The 21262-nt window shown below is 40.3% G+C and overlaps 1 protein-coding gene across 6 annotated transcripts in view; it reads left to right on the top strand.

Moving 5' to 3' along the window:
- Positions 1-21262, top strand: part of cog5 (component of oligomeric golgi complex 5) — a 91406-nt gene that overhangs the window by 60803 nt on the left and 9341 nt on the right. For 3 of the 6 annotated variants that reach the window (XM_008401220.1, XM_017302852.1, XM_017302851.1), the window contains 9 exons: positions 366-452; positions 637-796; positions 1515-1627; positions 5179-5256; positions 7895-7979; positions 13316-13520; positions 14771-14932; positions 16691-16790; positions 20076-20186. In XM_008401220.1, coding sequence (XP_008399442.1) covers positions 366-452; positions 637-796; positions 1515-1627; positions 5179-5256; positions 7895-7979; positions 13316-13520; positions 14771-14932; positions 16691-16790; positions 20076-20186 — 1101 coding nt within the window. The remainder of the gene's footprint in view (positions 1-365; positions 453-636; positions 797-1514; positions 1628-5178; positions 5257-7894; positions 7980-13315; positions 13521-14770; positions 14933-16690; positions 16791-20075; positions 20187-21262) is intronic. The other 3 variants (XM_008401221.1, XM_008401223.1, XM_008401222.1) reach the window with 3 other exon arrangements.

Raw genomic sequence — 21262 nt, 5'->3', positions numbered from 1 at the left:
GTCCAGTGTTCCACGACCAGGACGAAAACCACACTGCTCTTCCTGAATCCGAGGTTCGACTATCTGATGGACCCTCCTCTCCAGGACCCCTGAATAGTCCTTACCAGCATTGCATGCCTGCGCGAAATTTCCGTACGTCCAATAACATGCATGGTGTCTATATAGTCGTAAGTCTTTGCCTCACCAGCAACGAACCTCACCACACGTCACTGTGTATACCTATTACTTTTAGTCACCACAAGAATTTGTAACCAGTTTCTTATGTGAAATATCATTCGTACTTTGAAACATAATCATTTTAATGCTCTGTATATTAATAAAAAGCAAATAATTATTTGTATTTTCATCCTTCCATTCCGCTTCAGGTCTTGGTTATAGTTGGTTTGGTGCAGAACAGTCATACAACAGTCATATCCTGTTCTGCAGCAGTTTGTCCCACAACTGCTCTGAAGGTACCAGAGACCTGCTAGATCTGCACTAGATCAGAATTAGTGCTTTAACTGGTCCCGCACATGTGTTTGACCGGGGGAACGATGGGGGTTAGGCCAATGAGGGAAGAACATAAAAATTACATGAGCATTTTCTCAGTTTACATTTTATTCCTTAATATTTTTCTTCTATTTTCTCTTTGCTCAGAACCCAACCCAGGTTGGAACAGCTTTGCAAGTTTTTTATAACTTGGGCAGTTTAAGAGAGACTATCAACTCTGTGGTAGGGGGTTATCAGACCACCATAAAGGATAATGTCACTAAAGCCCTTGACATCAAGGGTTTGACACAACCAACTAACCCCAGAGGTAAGAATCAACCAATAACTGATTCAATTACTGAAGAAGTTTGACTTAAGCACATTGCCCTCATTTCAGAAAGATAAAAGACAAAGGGACTTTCTAGGCCAGCCCAGTTCATAAGTTGGCTGGATCCGAAATAGAATATTATATCATGGCCATAGAGAATAGTTTGTTAAATCCGGGAAAAATGTCATCTCCACACTAATGTGATATGCACTACTGTTCTTGTTTTCCAAATGTGGAGTCAGGCATGATAAAATGCATGATAAAAGTCTTTGTTGATATTTAAGTTAATAAATAGTAAAACAATTTTTATGATCCTGTCAGAATCTAACCTTATACAATGTATCAGAGCTAAAGCTGCATAGAGAGCATCCCACATATAAGTAGAAGTTGAATCAATCCCAGGCCTAGATAGACTTCCCTGCTGCCTCAAATACTGAGCTAAGTGTTCAAAAATAGTCCATGGCAACAACAGTATCTTATCTTTGCTCTTCTGTGGAAAACTAATTCACAGGTGTTTCATCACCCAAATGATTTTTCAAAATTCTTGTTCTTTTATTTTAAAGGTTTTCATTTAGCCAAAGCTAGTTCACACTTGTCTCATCACCATTACTTCTGTGTGCTTATTAGGATTCAGGACATTTCAAGCATGTTTTGGACTATGTATTTTGACTCTGATCTGAATGATTTTAAAAACAAATGCTGCTTGTCCTCCTCCCAGGAGCTCCTGGGAGAGCAGTGATGCCTACACCAGGCAACACGGCAGCATTCCGTGCCGCTCTATGGACCAACCTGGAGAAACTGATGGACCAGATATGTGCTGCATGCAGACAGGTACACACACCCCCAAACTGACTCCACATTCACATTATTAGATAAATCCTAAAAACCAACTCATCATGCTGATTGATCGGTTGCAAACGTTTCGGCTCATTGAAGTGAATGACAGGAGCCGGCTCCTCACTGAGAGCCATTTTTGATTATAAGGGAGGGGCTTCAAACACCGCAGCACAGCGAGCAGGAGAAAGAAAGAGAGAGAGATCTCCCCACTTTTTTTTCTTTCACTGCTCAGCTCTCACTCTTTCTGTGGCTCCACTGAGCTGAATCCACTCTGCTCATGGCAGAACTTTGCTTTGATTTAGTACGGCAGCCTTGTGGCCAATTATGTGTGAGAATATGGGCTCATACCATTATGTGAAAACGGTGGCTGGGGACAATGGCGCAAAAAGTGGGTATGCACTGCATGCAACTCATATGGGTGTTGCACTACAACACCCATATGCCAAAACGGGAACAATCTTTTTCTCGTCAGCATTTTCTGTATTTCACAGCTGTATGTGCATGTATGAAATGATCAATAAAAGAGGAACGGTACTGATTACGGGCCCGTCCTTTCCTTCACCTCCCATTACGCACACACGCCCCTTTGAGAATGCACTCAGGCTCATTTCTTTCTTTCTTTGAATTGTCTTATATAGTGCACTTGACAACAGTGACGTAAAGATGGAGTGGTAGGCAAGAAAAATCATCAGTGGTACAATAAAACAGTACGGAGCCCTCCAGGGGACATGGGGAATTTTTTTTATTTTGCGTTACCTCGCAATACTTTTGCATTCCCTCGCAAAAGGTTTTGTTTTCGCTCGCAATAATCTATTGATCAGTTCATGCGGCATAATTGATACTGTAAGCCATTTTTACGGTGGCCGCCGTACTTTCTGCTTTAATACAAGCTTATAAGGTTTTTCCATGGACTCAAGTTATTATCGTGGGGCAATCAGTCATCTGATTGTGTCTCTGTTGTGTTTGTGTCTGAATGGTTTAAAGGGCTGCTTTCAGTGCCGTTCCATCTTAGCCTTAACAGATATAAACATGTAGTCAATGAATCGATTTTCAATCAGTTTTTTGCACCAAAGCGTTAATAATAATCACGTTTTATTATTATAAAACAAAGCAAACTAATGGTGGTAGAGGGCCTCACTGGGTTAACTCTGGGAATCTCATCTGTCCGTGTATAAATCAACTCCAAACCTCTTCTTTGTTCTGTCATAATTATCGATTTATTAAATTTTTATTATCATGCTCCAAACTTTGCGAGGACTGACCACCTCATTCACTCGCTTCCTCATACACACAGAGCCAGCAGCCAGTAACCTTCCCATTCATACTTCATGACAGACACGCCCACCACCAGGTATCAAAGCCGCTGCTTCTGTCATATCAATAATTATTTAATTCATATGGCTCTTATAGAGCCTCAGTAAAAACGTGTTTATTATTATTAACTCTTTGGTGCAAAAAATCGATTTATTTACTGCATGTTTATGTCTGTTAAGCCTCAGATGAAACGGCACTGAAAGCAGCCCTCATTCAGACGAACACAATAGACACCATCAAATGACTTTTTGCCCCGCGATAATAACTCAATAGTCCATGGAAAAACCGYACATAAGCTTGTATTAAAGCAGAAATTACGGCGGCCACCGTAAGAAAGGCTCAGTATTCAATTATGCCACATGAACTGATGAATAGATTATTGCGAGGGAACGCAAAAGTTTTGCGAGGGAACGCAAAAGTTTTGCGAGGGAACGCAAAAGAAAAAAAAATCCCCATGTCCCCTGGAGGGCTCCGTAAAGCAGAAAGTGGAAGAGGGAAGGGGGGATAAAGATGTTGGAGGGACGAAGAAAAACTTTTCAAAATGATTGAAACACACAGACATTACTTAGGTTTTATATACACTGCTCAAAAAAATAAAGGGAACACTTAAACAACACAATATAACTCCGTTTGGTCAGTTTTGAATGTTGGTGCTGCTTTCACACTCGTGGTAGCTTGAGACGGACTCTACAACCCACACAAGTGGCTCAGGTAGTGCAGCTCATCCAGGATGGCACATCAATGCGAGCTGTGGCAAGAAGGTTTGCTGTGTCTGTCAGCGTAGTGTCCAGAGGCTGGAGGCGCTACCAGGAGACAGGCCAGTACACCAGGAGACATGGAGGAGGCCGTAGGAGGGCAACAACCCAGCAGCAGGACCGCTACCTCCRCCTTTGTGCAAGAAGGAACAGGAGGAGCACTGCCAGAGCCCTGCARAATGACCTCCAGCAGGCCTCAAATGTGCATGTGTCTGCACAAACGGTTAGAAACCGACTCCATGAGGATGGTATGAGGGCCCGACGTCCACAGATGGGGGTTGTGCTCACAGCCCAACACCGTGCTGGACGCTTGGCATTTGCCAGAGAACACCAGGATTAGCAAATTCGCCACTGGCGCCTTGTGCTCTTCACAGATGAAAGCAGGTTCACACTGAGCACATGTGACAGACGTGACAGAGTCTGGAGACGCCGTGGAGAGCGGTCTGCTGCCTGCAACATCCTTCAGCATGACCGGTTTGGCAGTGGGTCAGTAATGGTGTGGGGTGGCATTTCTTTGGAGGGCCGCACAGCCCTCCATGTGCTCACCAGAGGTAGCCTGACTGCCATTTGGTACCGAGATGAGATCCTCARACCCCTTGTGAGACCATATGCTGGTGCGGTTGGCCCTGGGTTCCTCCTAATGCAGGACAATGCTAGACCTCATGTGGCTGGAGTGTGTCAGCAGTTCCTGCAAGATGAAGGCATTGAAGCTATGGACTGGCCCGCCCGTTCCCCAGACCTGAATGCAATTGAGCACATCTGGGACATCATGTCTCGCTCCATCCACCAACGTCACGTTGCACCACAGACTGTCCAGGAGTTGGCGGATGCTTTAGTCCAGGTCTGGGAGGAGATCCCTCAGGAGACCATCCGCCACCTCATCAGGAGCATGTCCAGGCGTTGTAGGGAGGTCATACAGGCAYGTGGAGGCCACACACAATACTGAGCCTCATTTTGACTTGTTTTAAGGACATTACATTAAAGTTGGATCAGCCTGTAGTGTGTTTTTTGACTTTAATTTTGTGTGTGGCTCCAAATCCAGGCCTCCATTGGTTAATACATTTGATTTCCATTGATGATTTTTGTGTGATTTTGTTGTCAGCACATTCAACTTTGTACAGAACAAAGTATTCAATGAGAATATTTCATTCATTCAGATCTAGGATGTGTTATTTGAGTGTTCCCTTTATTTTTTTGAGCAGTATATATATATATATATATATATATATATATATATATATATGCAACGCACTGCCTATGTATAATTGCAACCAATAGAAAAATATTCCTGTTTGCCTAGTTATGTTAATATAGGGAGCTGCAGATGATCATAAATTAAGAGCCATTTGGTAACCAAGATATTTTTTTGGGAGCCAAGCCACAAAAGCCAGCTCTCTGAAAAGAGCTGAAATTCCCATCACTATAGAGTATCAACATCATTTGTGTCATGACTGACGTATGTTAAAAATCCTACAGGTGCAGCACCTGCAGAAAGTCCTGGTGAAGAAAAGAGACCCTGTTAGCCATGTGTGCTTTATTGATGAGATTATCAAGGTAGGTGGGCTTAAGTGTTTTGGTTATGGTTTCGATCTATGTGTCTGCTTAATGTTTGGACATTAAGGGGATATCATTTCAGCTCAGCTTATTTAAACATCTCCAATTCACACCAGATGATGTGACCTCATAGCTCTTTAAGCATCAGAATGCTGGGTCCAAGCCGACGGGCTCACATTGGGCAGGCTCTGGTTAAATTTATTCAGGAATTTAATTTGTCTAGTTATATAATAAAATAGCATATCTGGGGGGGTCAGGGGGGTTAGCGTATAGTCAGACGTCAGACCTCCTCCCCCCTTTTTGCAATACACTGTAGGTCCGTCTGCCCCCCTCCCTCCCCCCCAACACTCAAAGGTATGCTAGCCCCCACTCTCCTTCTAAAGAGATAAAAATCACAAAAGAGATCTTTTTGATTGTGTCATTTATCTCACGAAATTCCAAGCCAAATAAGACATGTTGCAAAAAAAGTCCCCTCTATCAGTGCACCAACAAAGAGCACTAAAGGTTTAAAAGTTACAAAAAATAATGTTATAATATGCCGAACATGAACTGTTGATTTGGAAAGAATGATGGTTGTAAAAAAAAAAGGAGAGAAATGTCACCTTTTTCAGTTACACTTCTAATAGTTTCAGTAATGACCATAGCAGTCTCTCTGTGGTCATCATCAGCATTTCCCTTTTCCCTTTCTACAAAACCGAGTTGTAGAAATCAGACTGGGAGACTGTTACCATGGCAACAAAGCTCTCACCAATTACCCATAGATGGAGGTGTGATTTGAGACCTAATGACATGTGTAAATGCAAGGCTCCACAGCAGTACAGCTGCACCGCCATTTCCCCTGTCCTTTACATGAGCCTGTGTGTTTTTTTCCACTAAGGTGTAAACATGTCGGCTCACAGCAGCTTGCAGAAATTGTTCAACAAGATTTATTGCAGACATGTTTTGATCCCTTGCCTGAAACTCAGAAGCCATGTGTCAAATTCAGAATGAGCTGCAAATGAGCTGCAGCTCATTATAGGGCTTGTTTTAGTTGTATGTAATAAAATGTGTGTTGCAGGCTGAACTTGGTACATTCAGAACACCTCCCACCCTCTTTTGTTAAGAAAACACTTTCTACTTAGTATTTTAAGTCTCCAGTTGAGAAGCTAAAGAAGATTGACTTGACTTGGAAAATTTTTTATTTATTATAATTTTTTTGTCATAAAAATCCTGGCTAATGAACTGGATAACGTTACAGATCACATTTGATTGACAACATATTAGAAACATCTAATGATTAATCAAAACTCATTTAGAAATTATTTATAGGTTAACATATGTGGATGTGCATGCTTGTTAATTAAGACATGTTTGAATTACTGACTGTTTAACCCTCCTATGGTCTTAAGAGATGGGTCATTTAGACTCCACGAGCTTTTTACTCTGTACGGTCTGGCAGGGTTACATACAGCCCATGTGCGCTTTTACAAGATTTACTTTTTGGGGTTTTGGAAAGACCATCAGACTGTCACCTTGCCCACACCATGACATTTGCTGTGCTCCTCCTGAGTATCTTGCTTAAGACTGCTGGAGGGTTAAGAGATGGGGTCCATTGGTCTCAGCGAGCCAATGGACCCCAAATGTGCTGCATTTATGATTTAAATGCAGCACATTTAAATCATAAATGTGCTGCATTTATGATTTACAGAATCATAAATGCAGCACAAGTCTTGTAGGACAGAATAATCCCTCTGAGTCCCAAACAAAAACGGGAGGAGGTCAAGTCACTGTCCAGACTCAGACTGGCCCACCTTCTTTCAACAATAAGTCATAAACTCTGCATGTTGAGGGCTAACGCAACATGCACAAAGAAAATGTGGTCTAAGGCTTTGTTCAACTGCAAAGTAGATGTGAATTAGGAAATCAAGAAAGGAAGAGAAGTGGGAACAAGAGGGAGAAAATGGAACAGTCTCACTCCGAGCCGATCATCAGTTTGAATAAAGCAATGTCCAAAGATCAAAAAATTGATGGAACAGAAAAACTCTCTTCAGGCAGCAGACATAAACTGCTGGAGTTTCTTAGCAGAACCTCTGGTACTTTGGGTTAACTAAACCAAGGAAAGTACCTTTTTCGTTGAGGAATGGAGAGGTTGCCACAGCTGGCCTATGCAGGCAGATGCATCAAGAGACTTTGACGGCTCTATGGGAACACAGAAACGTGAGGTACACCGACCACTGCCTGGAAGTTCTCCAGTGAACACTTTGAAGGTTTTGAAATAAATTGTCTTCCTGGGCAGCAGGAAAAAGGTTCAGAGCTCTTGTCTCTTGGAGTTTGACTCCAACAAGACTTTGGAATTGAGGTCTTGCTTCTGTAGTGGAATCAGTTCTTATCTGAACAGCAATGAGTTTTATTGCAAGGAGGAGTTTTGGCAGCGACGTCTCCAGCAGTGATGTATCCAGCACAAGGGATGCTTAGGAATTAAATCTGATCAGTTTGTGAATAAAAATGGATCACAACACAGGTCTCAGGCATGTCTTCCCCCTCTCTCTCCTCCCTATTTCTTGTTCAAGTACTGCACAAGAAAGGCCACTAAGTTATAAAAACTCTTGAAAAGAAAAAAAAAGGAGATATCAAGGTCTTACTTGTTTTTTTCTGATAGCAGGATGGTCAGCCAGATATTCTCTACACCTTCTGGACAGATGTAACTGGTACACTCAGTGAGAACTTTCATCGAGCAACTGAAGGTATGGCTGGTCTGTTTTTTCAGAACTTTTACATATATTGTTTTGCTGCTGAATTTCCACCTGGGAACTTGAACTCAAATTTAGTCACAACCAACAAGAATAGTGTAATCTGTAAGCTGTAACTGATCTGTAAGCTGTTTGTCTGTGTGATCAGCACATAATGTCGATTACAATATAGTGTCATTTTATTTTAGCTGGATTATGTAACGATGGCAACATGCTTGCTCAGTTATCTTATAGAAGGTAGAAGGAGTTGTCATATGCTTTTCATCTATCCTCCTTTCTTGTCTGATGATCCAGAAGTATGCTGATCTGGGTTCTCGTTTTTAATATGTGATTTTGATTTAAGATGTTTATATGAAATCAAACCAGACCAGAATTCAGTTTTTAGTTTACTATTCATCATCTTTAAACTTATTCAGGCTCCAGACCTGAATAAGAGGGTTAGTAACCCTCAAATATCCTCCAAAAACTTGATGATTATGATATTCATAATGACAATGTGTTGTCATTATGAACATTATTATGGTAACAGGCTTACTATGACTTGTTTACTCTGTTTTGAAATGATTCATCATTCTATTCTTTAATTGTAGATCCAGTCAGCAAGATGCAGACAAAATTATACAAAGATTTTATAACCAATTTTTCAGTTCTCTATACAGATCTGTCTTTTACACTTATGGGTTCAGCATGGTTGAGCCGATGTGCCAAAATATCGACTCAACAGTTGCCTGGTGAAAATCCCAACATTTTGTTCTCAGCCTCATGTCGTTCACTCCTCCTTGTCACAACCCCTTGGCAAGCTTTTCACCCCCGTCTGAATTCAAAACTATTGTGTGATTGGTCTGAATTTGAAGGATATGTTTTATTTTCTCCTCCAAACCTCTTCTACCATGATCAATGGGTTTGCTGTACCATAAATGACATCTTACTGCAGTGGGAGGGGATTTTACAGGAGAGTGTGTCTTATTTACCTGGAATGGTGTTTACAAAAACCTCAACTGTTTGGCTGTGGCCTGACAATGCAGAGCCCTTAACAATTGTCCTGGAATATCTGAGCACAGCAACACAGTGAGAGAGAGGATCCACAACATCTGATACAGTCTCTCTCTTTCTGTGAATGTCTTTGAAAATTGTAAAAAAATAAATAAATAAAATAAAAAAACTTGAGAAAAACTACTAATAATATTAACAACATAATGTAAACAACCTACAGTTTGGCAAATTGTGTACTCAAGAATTGACTATGATTTTTAAAGCTCAGATGTGCAAAACAGCTCATTAGGTGTGGCTGATATAAAATTGGGCTGCACAACAGAACATGTACCAGGAGTCGATGCTGATCACTTTGTTGATCATTGAAAATGATTTGATCAGGACCCTTAATTGATATGAAATGAACATCAATTTAAAGCCTTGCTATATGTATACCTCACAACCAAGAGTCAATGTTAATTTGATTGTTTTGGTCACTAGTGATGAGTGATCATTTTATATTGCAATATATGAATGAAGTTTACATGTTGACTAGAGCATTTCTTGCAGCATTTCTTCCTCCAAAAAGACCCACTTAAATCAGCTGTGGTTGACTTAACTTTATTGGTGACAGATCATTAAACTTAGAGGACACACATGCACAGCAGTCACTCATGCAGTTCTGTGTGAACAGCATAAAAAGTAAGCAAACTAAGGTGTAGTATTATCTAAAATCAAAATGCTTTAACTTTACATTGTCATAATGTCATTCTCTCATCAAAAACACACCTGGAATGTTGCTTTGATTCCTTCATGCATTCTTAAGAAATCCTTGACGTTTCCATGGCAACCGAGCCTCTGCCTTTTCACACAGCTCTTTCTTGGAGGTGCAGTCCCCAAGCTGAGCTTCCCCCTCACAGAGCAGTTACACGACTCCCCCACTTAGCTCCTTCAGACTAGCGCCAGCAGCAAATAGCAAACACCTGGTGGAACTGCGTATCTGCTGATCTTATCATACAAGCTACCTCTCACTCCATGCTGGTAAAAATGGTAAAGGCTTAATGGAGAGATGTTGTTGTGATGATGTGTTTGAAGGCGCAGTGTTGGAAAGAGCAGAGCCTTCTTAAGTGTAACTAACACTCCTCTGAAAGCAAAACCTCGCCCCTGACAAATTTGGAATAATTCCAGAAAAGTGGGCGGAGCCAAGAGACGCTGCATGTGGGGATGAGCGGATAGGGTAAGCGAGGCTGCGATCAAGACGAAGGAAGCACTGCTTTCAGCTTGTCCACTTTGTACCTTTATTTATTGATTTTTCAGACTCCTGTAGTGACTTTTTTCAAAACAATAGCCATTGCTAACTCACTCTTTGTCTGTGTTGTTGGAGACGTTTATTGCGACAGCTCTGCTGCAGCCTGTCTGCCCTGAGCGAGCAGCGAGAGCGGCCATTATCCTCCATTAGCTTCTCCTCCTTCCTCAGTCTGACAGTCATCAGTTCAACACCAAACCTTCACCAACAGTCAGAGCAGAGCAGTCCCATTCCACTCCGTGTTCACATTCCTAATGTTGCCATTGGAGATGGAGTAGCATCACTTGCTACTCCATCTCCATCTAATTTGACCAATAAATTCTAGTTTGTTCATTTAATAATATACAGTGTGCAGGACCAGCAAACCAGCTGCGACCAATAGGAAAAGTCAACTGCTTAAGAATCATTTGAACAAAGAAAGCCAGTATTGATACAGTTTTAGGCAAAATAAGACCAAATTGTACAAAAATGTCAGAATTTGCACAGAAACATAATGTTAGAACCACAAATAACCTATTTCGACAGTTTATCAACAAAAAGTTTGATTTGTGGATTAGTTTCACTTCAGGTGTTAAATTACAAAGAAGGTTACATAGTTACTTGATTGTGCTATAAAATGGCACTGTGTGACTGGAAAATACATAATACTGCCCCTATAAATTGTTATTACACACATAATAAAAAACATGACATTGGAACTAAAAGCACAAAAGTCGCAGTTTAAAGTAAAATTTTGTGAACTCATCTGATTTAGAAGCAAGTTTAGAGTATATTTAATTAAACATGAAAACATTGTGCTGAGACAGTCTGCATGTAGCTTACTTCGGAGGAACAATGTAGCTTCTGTGATTGAATAAATGCATCCATGGCTCAGTTATTTTAGCAGCAATGTGGCTTGAACACTGTATTTGTAAAATTATTGTCACTGTTCGTATCTGCTTCCCTAAACATGTGGAATTTAATGTGATAAATTGTTTAAAGAAAGTGCTTGAGTTTACCTTCATAATCATTCTTTCATTGTAGTCATCACTTAAACTGAATGAATTCTCCCATCAGAAAAGTACAATGATAAGTATCTTTTTTTAAATCACTGAAATATAAAGTGCAGGTAGTGGATGGGTGCTTAATTGGGTGTATGTTTGAATATTTGTAAGACCAGGAGTAAGAAGAAGACTTAATTATTCCAGCAATAGCATTCATTCTTTATTGCTCACATTCACACTCACTCACTCTCGGATCACATGGAGGCGTTGAGCACAGAGTTGTCTGATTACAGAGAATACCAAAGTGAGAATAGGAGAGGCGGTTTTGGCTGCTTGCTTTTGTACTTGGCTTCAGTCTAATTTTGTTAAAAACCTGTTGTATCTCACAGGCTGTGTCTGAAAATATTCTTAGGCAGAAATAAGGAAAAAAGTGTATTGCGTTTAATTAACATGGAACTTATGTAGAGACATTTTTGTCGTAACAGTTTGTTTTTCATAATGAAAAGTAGCAAAGGATTACTGACAATCAACATAAAGATACGTTGAATGTGTATATACCAAAGTGCCCCATAGTTGCCACAAACTGGTCAGGCACATCAGGTGTGATCAGAGTATAGACCAGTGGTTCTTAACCTGGGTTCGATCCAACCCCAGGGGTTTGGTGAATGTGCATATGCAACTGGGGGGTTCGGTACCTCAAAAAAGGTTAAGAACCTCTGGTATAGAAGATCATGAACTAAATTGCTCTGGTTAAATCGAAGAGAATATCATAGATGAAGATTAATTTTATGACAAAATCTTTGGTTCTTTCTTTTGCGGAACAATTTTCTCTGCTTGTTCATTGCATGCCTAGTTACACTCAATTATTGATTAGAACTGTTCAGTTCGCTACATTAATTTGTGAAAAACTACTCAACCCCTCAAGCTTTACAAGAAAAATAGGTCAAACTCATTTCCAGTTATAAGTACTGTAAGATATCCTGGTGTAATCTGAATCTGCATGTAATTCCCAAATAGACAGAAAAACTTGGACTCTGGTAGCACAACATCTACTATTCTTGCCATCTGTTGTGGTTGGTGCTATACAAAAAAACTAAATTAAGTAAAAATAGTGGTTATATTAGTAAGCCATGCTGTAATTGTGCAAACCATTGCAGCAGTGAATGGAACTAGCTGAAAATGTCTCTTTCTGATACATAATCCGTCCCTGTTTTTGCTTGTGATGGTCTAGCTCAGTGGTGTCCAGAGTGGGTCCTGGAGGCCCGGCATCCTGCATGTTTTAGTTCTCTCCCTGGTTGTAGTAACAACCTCCTCAGCGTGTCGATGTTCTTCTTAGGCCTCTAATGAACCATCATTAGATCCAGGTGTGTTAAACCAGGGAGAGAACTAAAACATGCAGGACGCCGGGCCTCCAGGACCCACTTTGGGCACCACTGGCTCTAGCTCCAGTACAGTAAGAAAGTTTCGTTCCTCACAACAAAATATTGTCTTGTCTTTGGTTCTAAAGTTAAAAAGTGGCATACAGTCTGTCATTTGTTTTGCTCAGAAAATTTGTTTTGCTACTGCAGTTAATTCTTATGTAGAAGAATGCAGGAAGAATGTTTGACAGTCAGAATTGAATTATTTTGAAAACAACAACAAAAAAGCCCATCTACGATTTTTAGCAAACAAACTGAATGAATACATAGTTCCCACAAATCTGAACCAGACGTGAGCAAGTGCATCTTAGTAAGCAAGTGCATGCTCAATGCATAGCAGACCCATGGCTTCCAGACCAGTTAAAAGAAAAATATGTGGACAATCTTGGACACTGTGCAAAAGAAAGATACATGAACAAAGTCACTGCTGACCCATATGAGACGGAGAAGGAAAACATGTCAGACGATGCGGACAAGCTGCCTCTGATCTGATCTCTGACTTAACTTAAAACAAGATGTTTTTTCCCCATGTTAATTTACCTGATTATTAAGGAATTATTATTGAAAAGTATAGAGACTTTTCAGCAAGTCTCCATACCTTGCTGAAAAGTTACTTTTAATTTTATCTGCTTGCTTGTTTTTCTTTTCCAGCCTCCTCTTTCCTCAAGCAAGCTTTTGAAGGAGAGTACCCGAAACTTCTGCGACTGTACAATGAGCTGTGGCGCCGTCTGCAGCAGTACAGCACAAGCCTGCTAGGGGCTCTGACGAGCAGCGGAGGGTTGGACATGCCTCTGGACATCACTACTGCAGAAATCGAGAGCCAGGACCTGTTCACACATGGAAAACAGGACTACAAGTGAGTTCATTCAAATTAACCAACTAAACCAATTAAAGCCACTTTCATTTTGTCTGGAGTGAAACTGGGTTGCAAAGCATTTTTCAGAGTATTAATTTCTCACCGTTTGGTGCTACCACTCTTTAATACCAAAATGATCAGTTGTACAGCAACAGGAAAAACACAGCTGGCTACACTGTCCCTGCTTAATAGCAGGAACTTGGTCCGTCGTTTGCATAGATTGGTAGAGTTGTCTGCTCTATTTAAAAGAAAATAAAAAGCTTTTCAATAAAGAGAAGCAGACTGCTATATAACTTCCATGTACCTACAAAAATTTACATTTTACATTTTTGGGCATTAATCTATTTCAGTTTGAGGTTTTAATGGTGCTATTGTTGTATGTATCCTTGCATCCCTGAACAAATAAACTGGTATATGAAGGCAGTCTCTGGGTGACAGGCTATTGGGGAAAGATTCTATTTTTGTCTTTGTCTTGATGAACTTTTTTATTATCTTAGCATATGTTTTAAGAACATCCCCCCTCTCTATTCATCTCCTATAGAGTTTGTGCAGCGAGGCGAGCAAACAACATAATTCATGTGTTACGCTGAACACGGGGGCTAGTGACGTGACACAAAAAAGTTTGAAATTGTTCAACTTTTCCAACTTTTCCAGGGAGTGGAAAAATTGGAAAATCCATCCATCCCTGTGTGTTGAGCCGTTACTAAAGAAATGAGAGGGGAGGCGTAGCTTGATGCACCACAGTGAAACTTTCTGTCATTCTGGTTGAAAGAGAGAGAGAGATGCGACAAAAACAATCAAGGGATTATTATCACCTCCTTTTATTATTGAGCCCATTTTAATTTATCGTGTGAATAATGGAGTTATTGTTTATCACGCTCTAACACACCCCCATGACATCACAGACCCTGGCCTTTGAATTTGGTGCGGATATCAGTCTGAACAGTCCTTTTCTTCCTTGCCTCAAAGGACACAAAGTCCATGATTTCCAAAAATGTGGACACTACTCCACTTTGCATCAGTCCATCTCAGATGAGCTTAAGCCCAGAGACGCCTTTGGTGTTTCTGGGTGTTATGGTTAAAGGGTTTTCACTTTGTATGGTAGAGTTTTAACTTGCACTTGTAGATGTAGTATCGAACATACATTACCACATATCTGTTACATTGATGTTGGTTTTTACTGCATTGCCGCCTGAAAGACTGAATGTCTGTGACATTATTTGATCTGGTGTCTGTGTGTGTTTATGCAGTCCAGAAAAAGCCCTGAAGGACTCTCTGCAGCCGTATGAGGCAGCATACCTCTCCAAGTCCCTGTCCCGTCTGTTTGATCCCATCAACCTGGTGTTCCCCATAGGGGGGCGCAACCCACCCTCCAATGATGAGCTGGAAAGCATCATAAAAACCATCAGCAGGTGAGTTCATTACATGCCAGCTGACCGTCTTACAGCACACATGTACTTGAAGTTTCAATGTGTCAGAGGTGTGAAAAAATCAAGCTTTATTTTTTATTTTAAATATAATAGAAAGAAGGACATTCTGAATTAACTCACAGATTAAAGCGTTTTTTTCTAAAATACAAAAATAAATGTCAGATAAATTTACTGATCTTTGTATTTCACTAGGTGTTCCATGTAACTTTTCAGTGCCTTCAGATGACTTTTGTTGTAAATCGACATGATATGAAAAAACTGAATTTGCTTTTGTTACAAAAACACAAATATCCAAAAGAATCAGAGTCTCAGAGAGAGGAAGACCCCTGTTAGAAGATGTGATTCTGTTTCATAAAGGTGACTTTTCTCCAAGCAGGTCCAGTGAAAGTCTTGATTGAATAAATGTGTTGCCACATACTGACTTTAATAGTTGCCACTATTAGTCAGTATGTGGCAGAGCTAAAAAAAAAAAAAGTGCTTTTAATTTTCCTAACTTTCCTGAGCTTTTGGCACTGTTAACATTTACTGTTTCTTCTCTATCATCTATGGGCTCATACTTACCGTATTTTCCGCACTAGAAGGTGCACCTTAAAACCTTTAATTTCCTCAAAAGCCAACAGTGCGCCTTATAATCCGGTGCGCCTTATATATGGACCAATATTGAGCCACAACAGGTCTAGCAACTACGGTAAGCAGCCGCCGACTTCATTTTCCCCCGTAGAAGAAGTAGTGCACGGTGCATGCTGGGATAGTTGTCAGAACGCTGGTTTGTTAATAAAGTTTGACTCACCTATCCATAGACATGAATACTAACCGTCTAGAACAGGGGTGGGCAACTCCAGGCCTCGAGGGCCGGTCTCCTGCAACTTTTAGATGTGTCTCTATTTCAACACACCTGAGTCAAATAATAAGGTCGTTAGCAGGACTCTGGAGAACCTGCCTGCACTGAGGAGGTGGTTCAGCTATTGGATCCAGGTGTGTTCTACCAGGGAGACATCCAAGAGTTGCAGGACACCGGCCCTCGAGGACCAGGATTGCCCACCCCTGGTCTAGAATCAGGTCGTCTGCAGCTCATTTAGCACCACGTTCTCCACGAACATGCTGTGCTGTGCGCGAACGGAGACGGGTGACCGTCGTCTGGCCACGTCCCGGCCCAGTCGCGGAAGCCTCTCCTCACCGAGCGGAGTCATTCTTTATGTCAACAAAGTGACATTCATCCGGGGTGCTTCGACTAGGGCTGCCAAGGGACCAGCCCCTATACATTTAAACCCGGGGGCGCGGGTGAAGAGAGACAGAGACTGCGGCGGCAGCGTGTCGGTTGGTCTGTGTTACCCAGAAAGCAGTTGGGCACAATATCGCAACACCAACACCGTGAGTGAAACGATGACTGGGGCAGCCTAGTATATAAAGTACTCGGGGAACCTTGTCCTGTATAGGTTCAATACGGGACGGGTGGCAACCGTAGCGTCTATTCTATGCGCCCTATAGTGCGGTGCGCCCTCTATATGAAAAAAGTTTTAAAACAAGCCATTCATTGAAGGTGCGCCTTATAATCCGGCGTGCCTTATAGTGTGGACAATACGGTAGTTGAAAATTCACAATATTATGAGTTCATACGAAATGTTGGGTTCTTTCCATAGAAAATATGTTTTCAGAAGTTATACATACGACTCATTTATTAAAAGCTTCTATATTTCTGCATTACTAAGATGCATTTGACTGAGACTGTTTTCTTTCCAGTGAGCTGAATGTGGCATCAGTGGATCCAAACCTCTCTCTTGCAGTGGCCAAGAATGCTGCAAAAACCATCCAACTCTTCTGTGTAAAGTCTGAGCAGCTGGTATGTACAGCAGCCTGTTGTACCTCAAACACAATCCAGTGACTTATACCTTATATCCACTCATGTATGTGAGAAATCGTTAGCTTTAAGCTTTTATATCTTAGCATGTCAGAAATAAGCACCAGTTTTTCAAGCCTGTTACAGCCTCTGATAAGGTGACATTTGCTGTGAGCCAACAAAAATTAGGCCAAAGTGCAGAGGCATTGAGTGTGGGAAACAAAATTATGAAACTTAAACATTGCATAATGTCTACTGCTTAATGCTAATAAAATAATATTGATGAGCTGGCTATTTAAAAAATGTGAGAACTTTGTCATATCTTCAATTTTCACCAATAGCCTCTCTTGACAAAGAATATAAACATGGCAAAAAAAAAAACTGACACTTCAATGGTTACAAACCCAAAACATTCATGCAGTTCCCACAGAAGGAAACTGTAGACAAAAGATAAATGTTCTGCCATATTGTACTGCAGAATGTCTGAATATATCAGTACCAACACCACCTACTGAAATTAAAGTTATATCATGATATTTTGTGGTCTTTAGTGTGACAACAATAAAGGTGACAGTAAAAAAGTTTTTAGAATGTATTTGCAGTTTAGTTTGGTTACTACAGGTATGAACCCCACCAACACAAATTCTGCTCTTTGACAAGATCAATCCAAATTATTATCACAGTGAGATAATGAATGAATTGGATGCTAAATTTCTATCACAAACCTCATACCTCATGTTAAGCATGGTAGCAGAGGGGTGGTAATTTGGGCTTGTTTTGCAACCTCAGGACCTGGGCATCCTCTAGTCTAGCGGTTCTCAACATGGGCGGTACCGCCCCCCAGGGGGCGTTCAGAGGACGGCAGGGGATGCTGGCGGACATTTTTACAAAAGTGTGGCGCTGGGATGCCTTTGGGGGGCGTTTGGTCGAAGGTAAACTTTACACCTTAAATGCACAACAATGCCAGTTTAGACTTTGAGCAACTTGGTAAAACTGTATTGTACAACATTAAATCATGCTTGGCAGCTCTTCTTCTATTCAGTGTTTGTAGCTTCTGTTAGCTTCTGTTAGCTTCTTGGCGCAGCTCCGTTCTCCTGCTACTGGTAGCTAAAATCACGATACCCTCACTGTGTATCCCTCTAAAAAATGAACCCATTTAAATAAAGACATAAAGAAATCCCTCCATGGGTGATACCACGATAGAGAGCGTTCATTTTATAGCGTTAACACGGTGCTGTAAGTGGTCCGGTATGAAACGGGGGTGATAGAACAACACAGCACTTTAAAATTTCAATAATCAGAATGCAGAAATTGTTTCCGTTGTTTTAAAAGGTTTATGTCAGTCTGCCTTTTCCCCATCGATACGCTTCCCGACCGCCCTGCACCTTAGGGGTTAAAAAAAAAAGACGTTCACATTGCACAAAACTGAAAGAGGAGAAGCGGGACATAAAACGGAGCAACGAACTAGATGTGAATTATGGCATAAAAACGGAGAATTCGACGCTGAACAGTGAAAAAATCAACACATGATGTGAAACGCATCATGTGTTGATTAGGTGGCACAGCAGGTGATGAGTGAAGATTACTGATGGTCAATAAACGATAAAATAAATGTAGCAACAGGAAAGAAACTAAAGTGGACATAGCAATAAACCAAGAGAGGATAAAACTAATCAAAGGAAACTAAATGGAAATGAATGAAGAACAAAATGCAAGAATAAACTAAGAAACTAAAGTAAATACAGAGGAATAAACTGGTATGGCAAGACCTTTAGAGCAATAATTAATAGAGAGACTGTATGGCAAGAATAAACAGACACTATTTCCACATAAAATATAAAATAATATTGTTGAAATGCCATGGGTTTGTTGAGACCATATCTAGTACTGAGAATAAATATATCTTAAAGACCATAACAGTAAATAACTTAACACTTATTTATGTTTTTAATTAGATTTGATATATTTATTTCTTCAATATTATTTTTCATGTCAGTGTTAATGTCATGAGGCTGATGACTCCATGACACTTTCAATTTGACTCATTAGGATTTGATTAAGAACCAGATTTGTTCTTTGTAATTTCTGCCCAGTAAAACTATTAATCTATAATCAATAGACAGGTCTATATAAAGATATAATCCATGTTTCTGTCTCATATTTGTATAGCATTAAAAGGAACTTTAGTTTTTCCACTGAAAGCTCTGGTTTGCACAATAAATGCCATGTGGGTGAAGTTTTATGGATGATACTCTGATGTCCCATTYTCCTGAAGGCAGCACAGAGCTGCACCACCAGAAACTGACAAACACTRAAGAGAAGAAGAGTTATGATTAATGTAGTTACAGTTCTATCCATGTTTTAATGTTGCAGAGCTCAGTCGTTTTGCAAATAGTTCAAAGTTTAAACTGGCATGTTGTACATCTTTTATCTGGTCATTTTGTGGAAGATTTAACAACTAGAAAATGGCACAAAATAAGAATATGTTTTCCACTCTGATTGGCTGCTGTTATGCCTACCGATTTTAACTTGAATGTTCATTGCATTTGTCAAAATAATTTCTATTCCCATGACTTTTCTATTCTCTGGGAAATTATTTTTGATGATAAATACAGAAACAAGCATAAAAATCAACACATCTACAATAGTGATAGTAATATTAATAATAAAATAATTGTCAGTGCAAAGTAGCCTGCAATTTTTTTGGTGGGCGGTGAGGGACCTGGATAAAGGCTGGGGGGCCGCTGACCCAAAAAAGGTTGAGAAACGCTGGTCTAGTCCTTAAGTTCACCATGAAATTATCTGCATACTGAAAGAGCGTAAAGTCAAAATAAGACTGTCTCTTGGCAATGTGAACATTTAGGTTATTACCATAACTCAAAATACAGCAGATTAGGAAAACGTCATTCGTAATAATATTTCAGACTAGACCTGAAGATATCCTTGTGGAAATGAAGGTCTGGAAACGTTGGTGAACTGAAATGAGTAAAGAATCCCTTCGCAACGCCGAGACTCTTAGCATGGTCTTTTTTTGGTAGTAACTTAATGATTACTCCAACCAAATTAGCTGTAGTAGGTTTTCACTCTTTTTTTTTTTAGTTTGAAAACTAAAAAAATGATTCTTTTGGGATATTTTATTTCTTCAATGGTACAGGTTGCCCAATTGCTAGAGCATAGGGAGATATTTGGGGAATTCTTTCTAACATTTGCTGATTATGTCTTCTGTCTGTTAAATGTAACTTTACACTCTGTCACTTATTGAACCCTTTGTGTCCTTCCTGTCCACAGCTCTGTACTCAAGGAGATGCCAGTCAGGTGATTGGACCATTGACAGAAGGGCAAAGAAGGAATGTTACTGTGGTCAACACTCTGTACCGCCTACAACAGGCTGTTGCTAAGGTAACAGAGGAGAATTTCCAATTAACTTACTGAATTATACCAACTACCAAGTGTGGTAGTTCTGACTTGCTGTGGCGTACAGCAGCTGTAAGCTACTTTTACTGTAGTGTTGGAGATGCCTGTAAGGTTGGTGAAAATGAATTCTGAAATATTAGACAAGGGTGCATAAAAACATAATTCTATTTCTAGAATTATGATAATGCATCACGTTAGTTCTGTTACTTTCATTGAGATTTTTTCTTTAATCAAACTTTCATGTCTGCCTATGGGAATTTTTTTCATTTTTTTTGGACAAGCATTTCTTCTTGTTTTTGGATGCTGTGCAGATGGAGTGTTTTTTGCCCTTTTGTTACGATGCGTAACCATAGCAACAGGATAGTTTACAACAGGGAGCAGCTGATTAATATTGCAAAAGCTGAAATAATACCACAACTGAAGCCAGGAATCCCAGAGGAGTTGGAAAGGAGACGTCATGGATGCAGAGCAGGAGCAATAAGGACAGAGACAAGGAAGAAGTTCAAACCATCTCTACCATCAATTGTAATGTCTAGTTCAAACTTTTACTTTTTGCAATTTTCTTGCAGTCGCTCTGCACTTTCATAGAGTTTTTTTTTGTTGTTGCCTTTTTCTTTTTTCAAACTTTCATTTCTGCCTTTCTGGCAGAAACATAACTTTTTTATACAGTTTTTTGGAAATGTGACTTTTTCCTAATCTCACATCAATACCATCACCTGCATCTTTCAGTGACTTCGTGCAACGCATCTGCAAAAACTGCAGTATATCCAAAACCCATTCATCACCCCAGTTCTTAAAAATCTCCACGTGCTCCCGATACCAACACATAGGTGTTGAATCGGAATATTGGTGGAATATTTTGTATTGGACTAGTCCAATACAAAATATTCCTCATGCCTGCAAAACACTCAATAAGCTTGCTGCCTGATTGGATTTGATTTGACTGATTTATCCCAGACATGTCACAACCAGTGTGGAACATATCCACAGTAACTCTAGTATGAATCTGTGCATCTATGCATACACCCCCCCCACACACACACACGCGCACACATGCAACC

The sequence above is a fragment of the Poecilia reticulata genome, linkage group LG23 (assembly GCF_000633615.1).
Source record: "Poecilia reticulata strain Guanapo linkage group LG23, Guppy_female_1.0+MT, whole genome shotgun sequence".
NCBI lineage: Eukaryota > Metazoa > Chordata > Actinopteri > Cyprinodontiformes > Poeciliidae > Poecilia > Poecilia reticulata.
The sequence above is the reverse complement of the archived record's forward strand: the minus strand, read 5'-3'. Positions and strand labels throughout refer to the sequence as shown.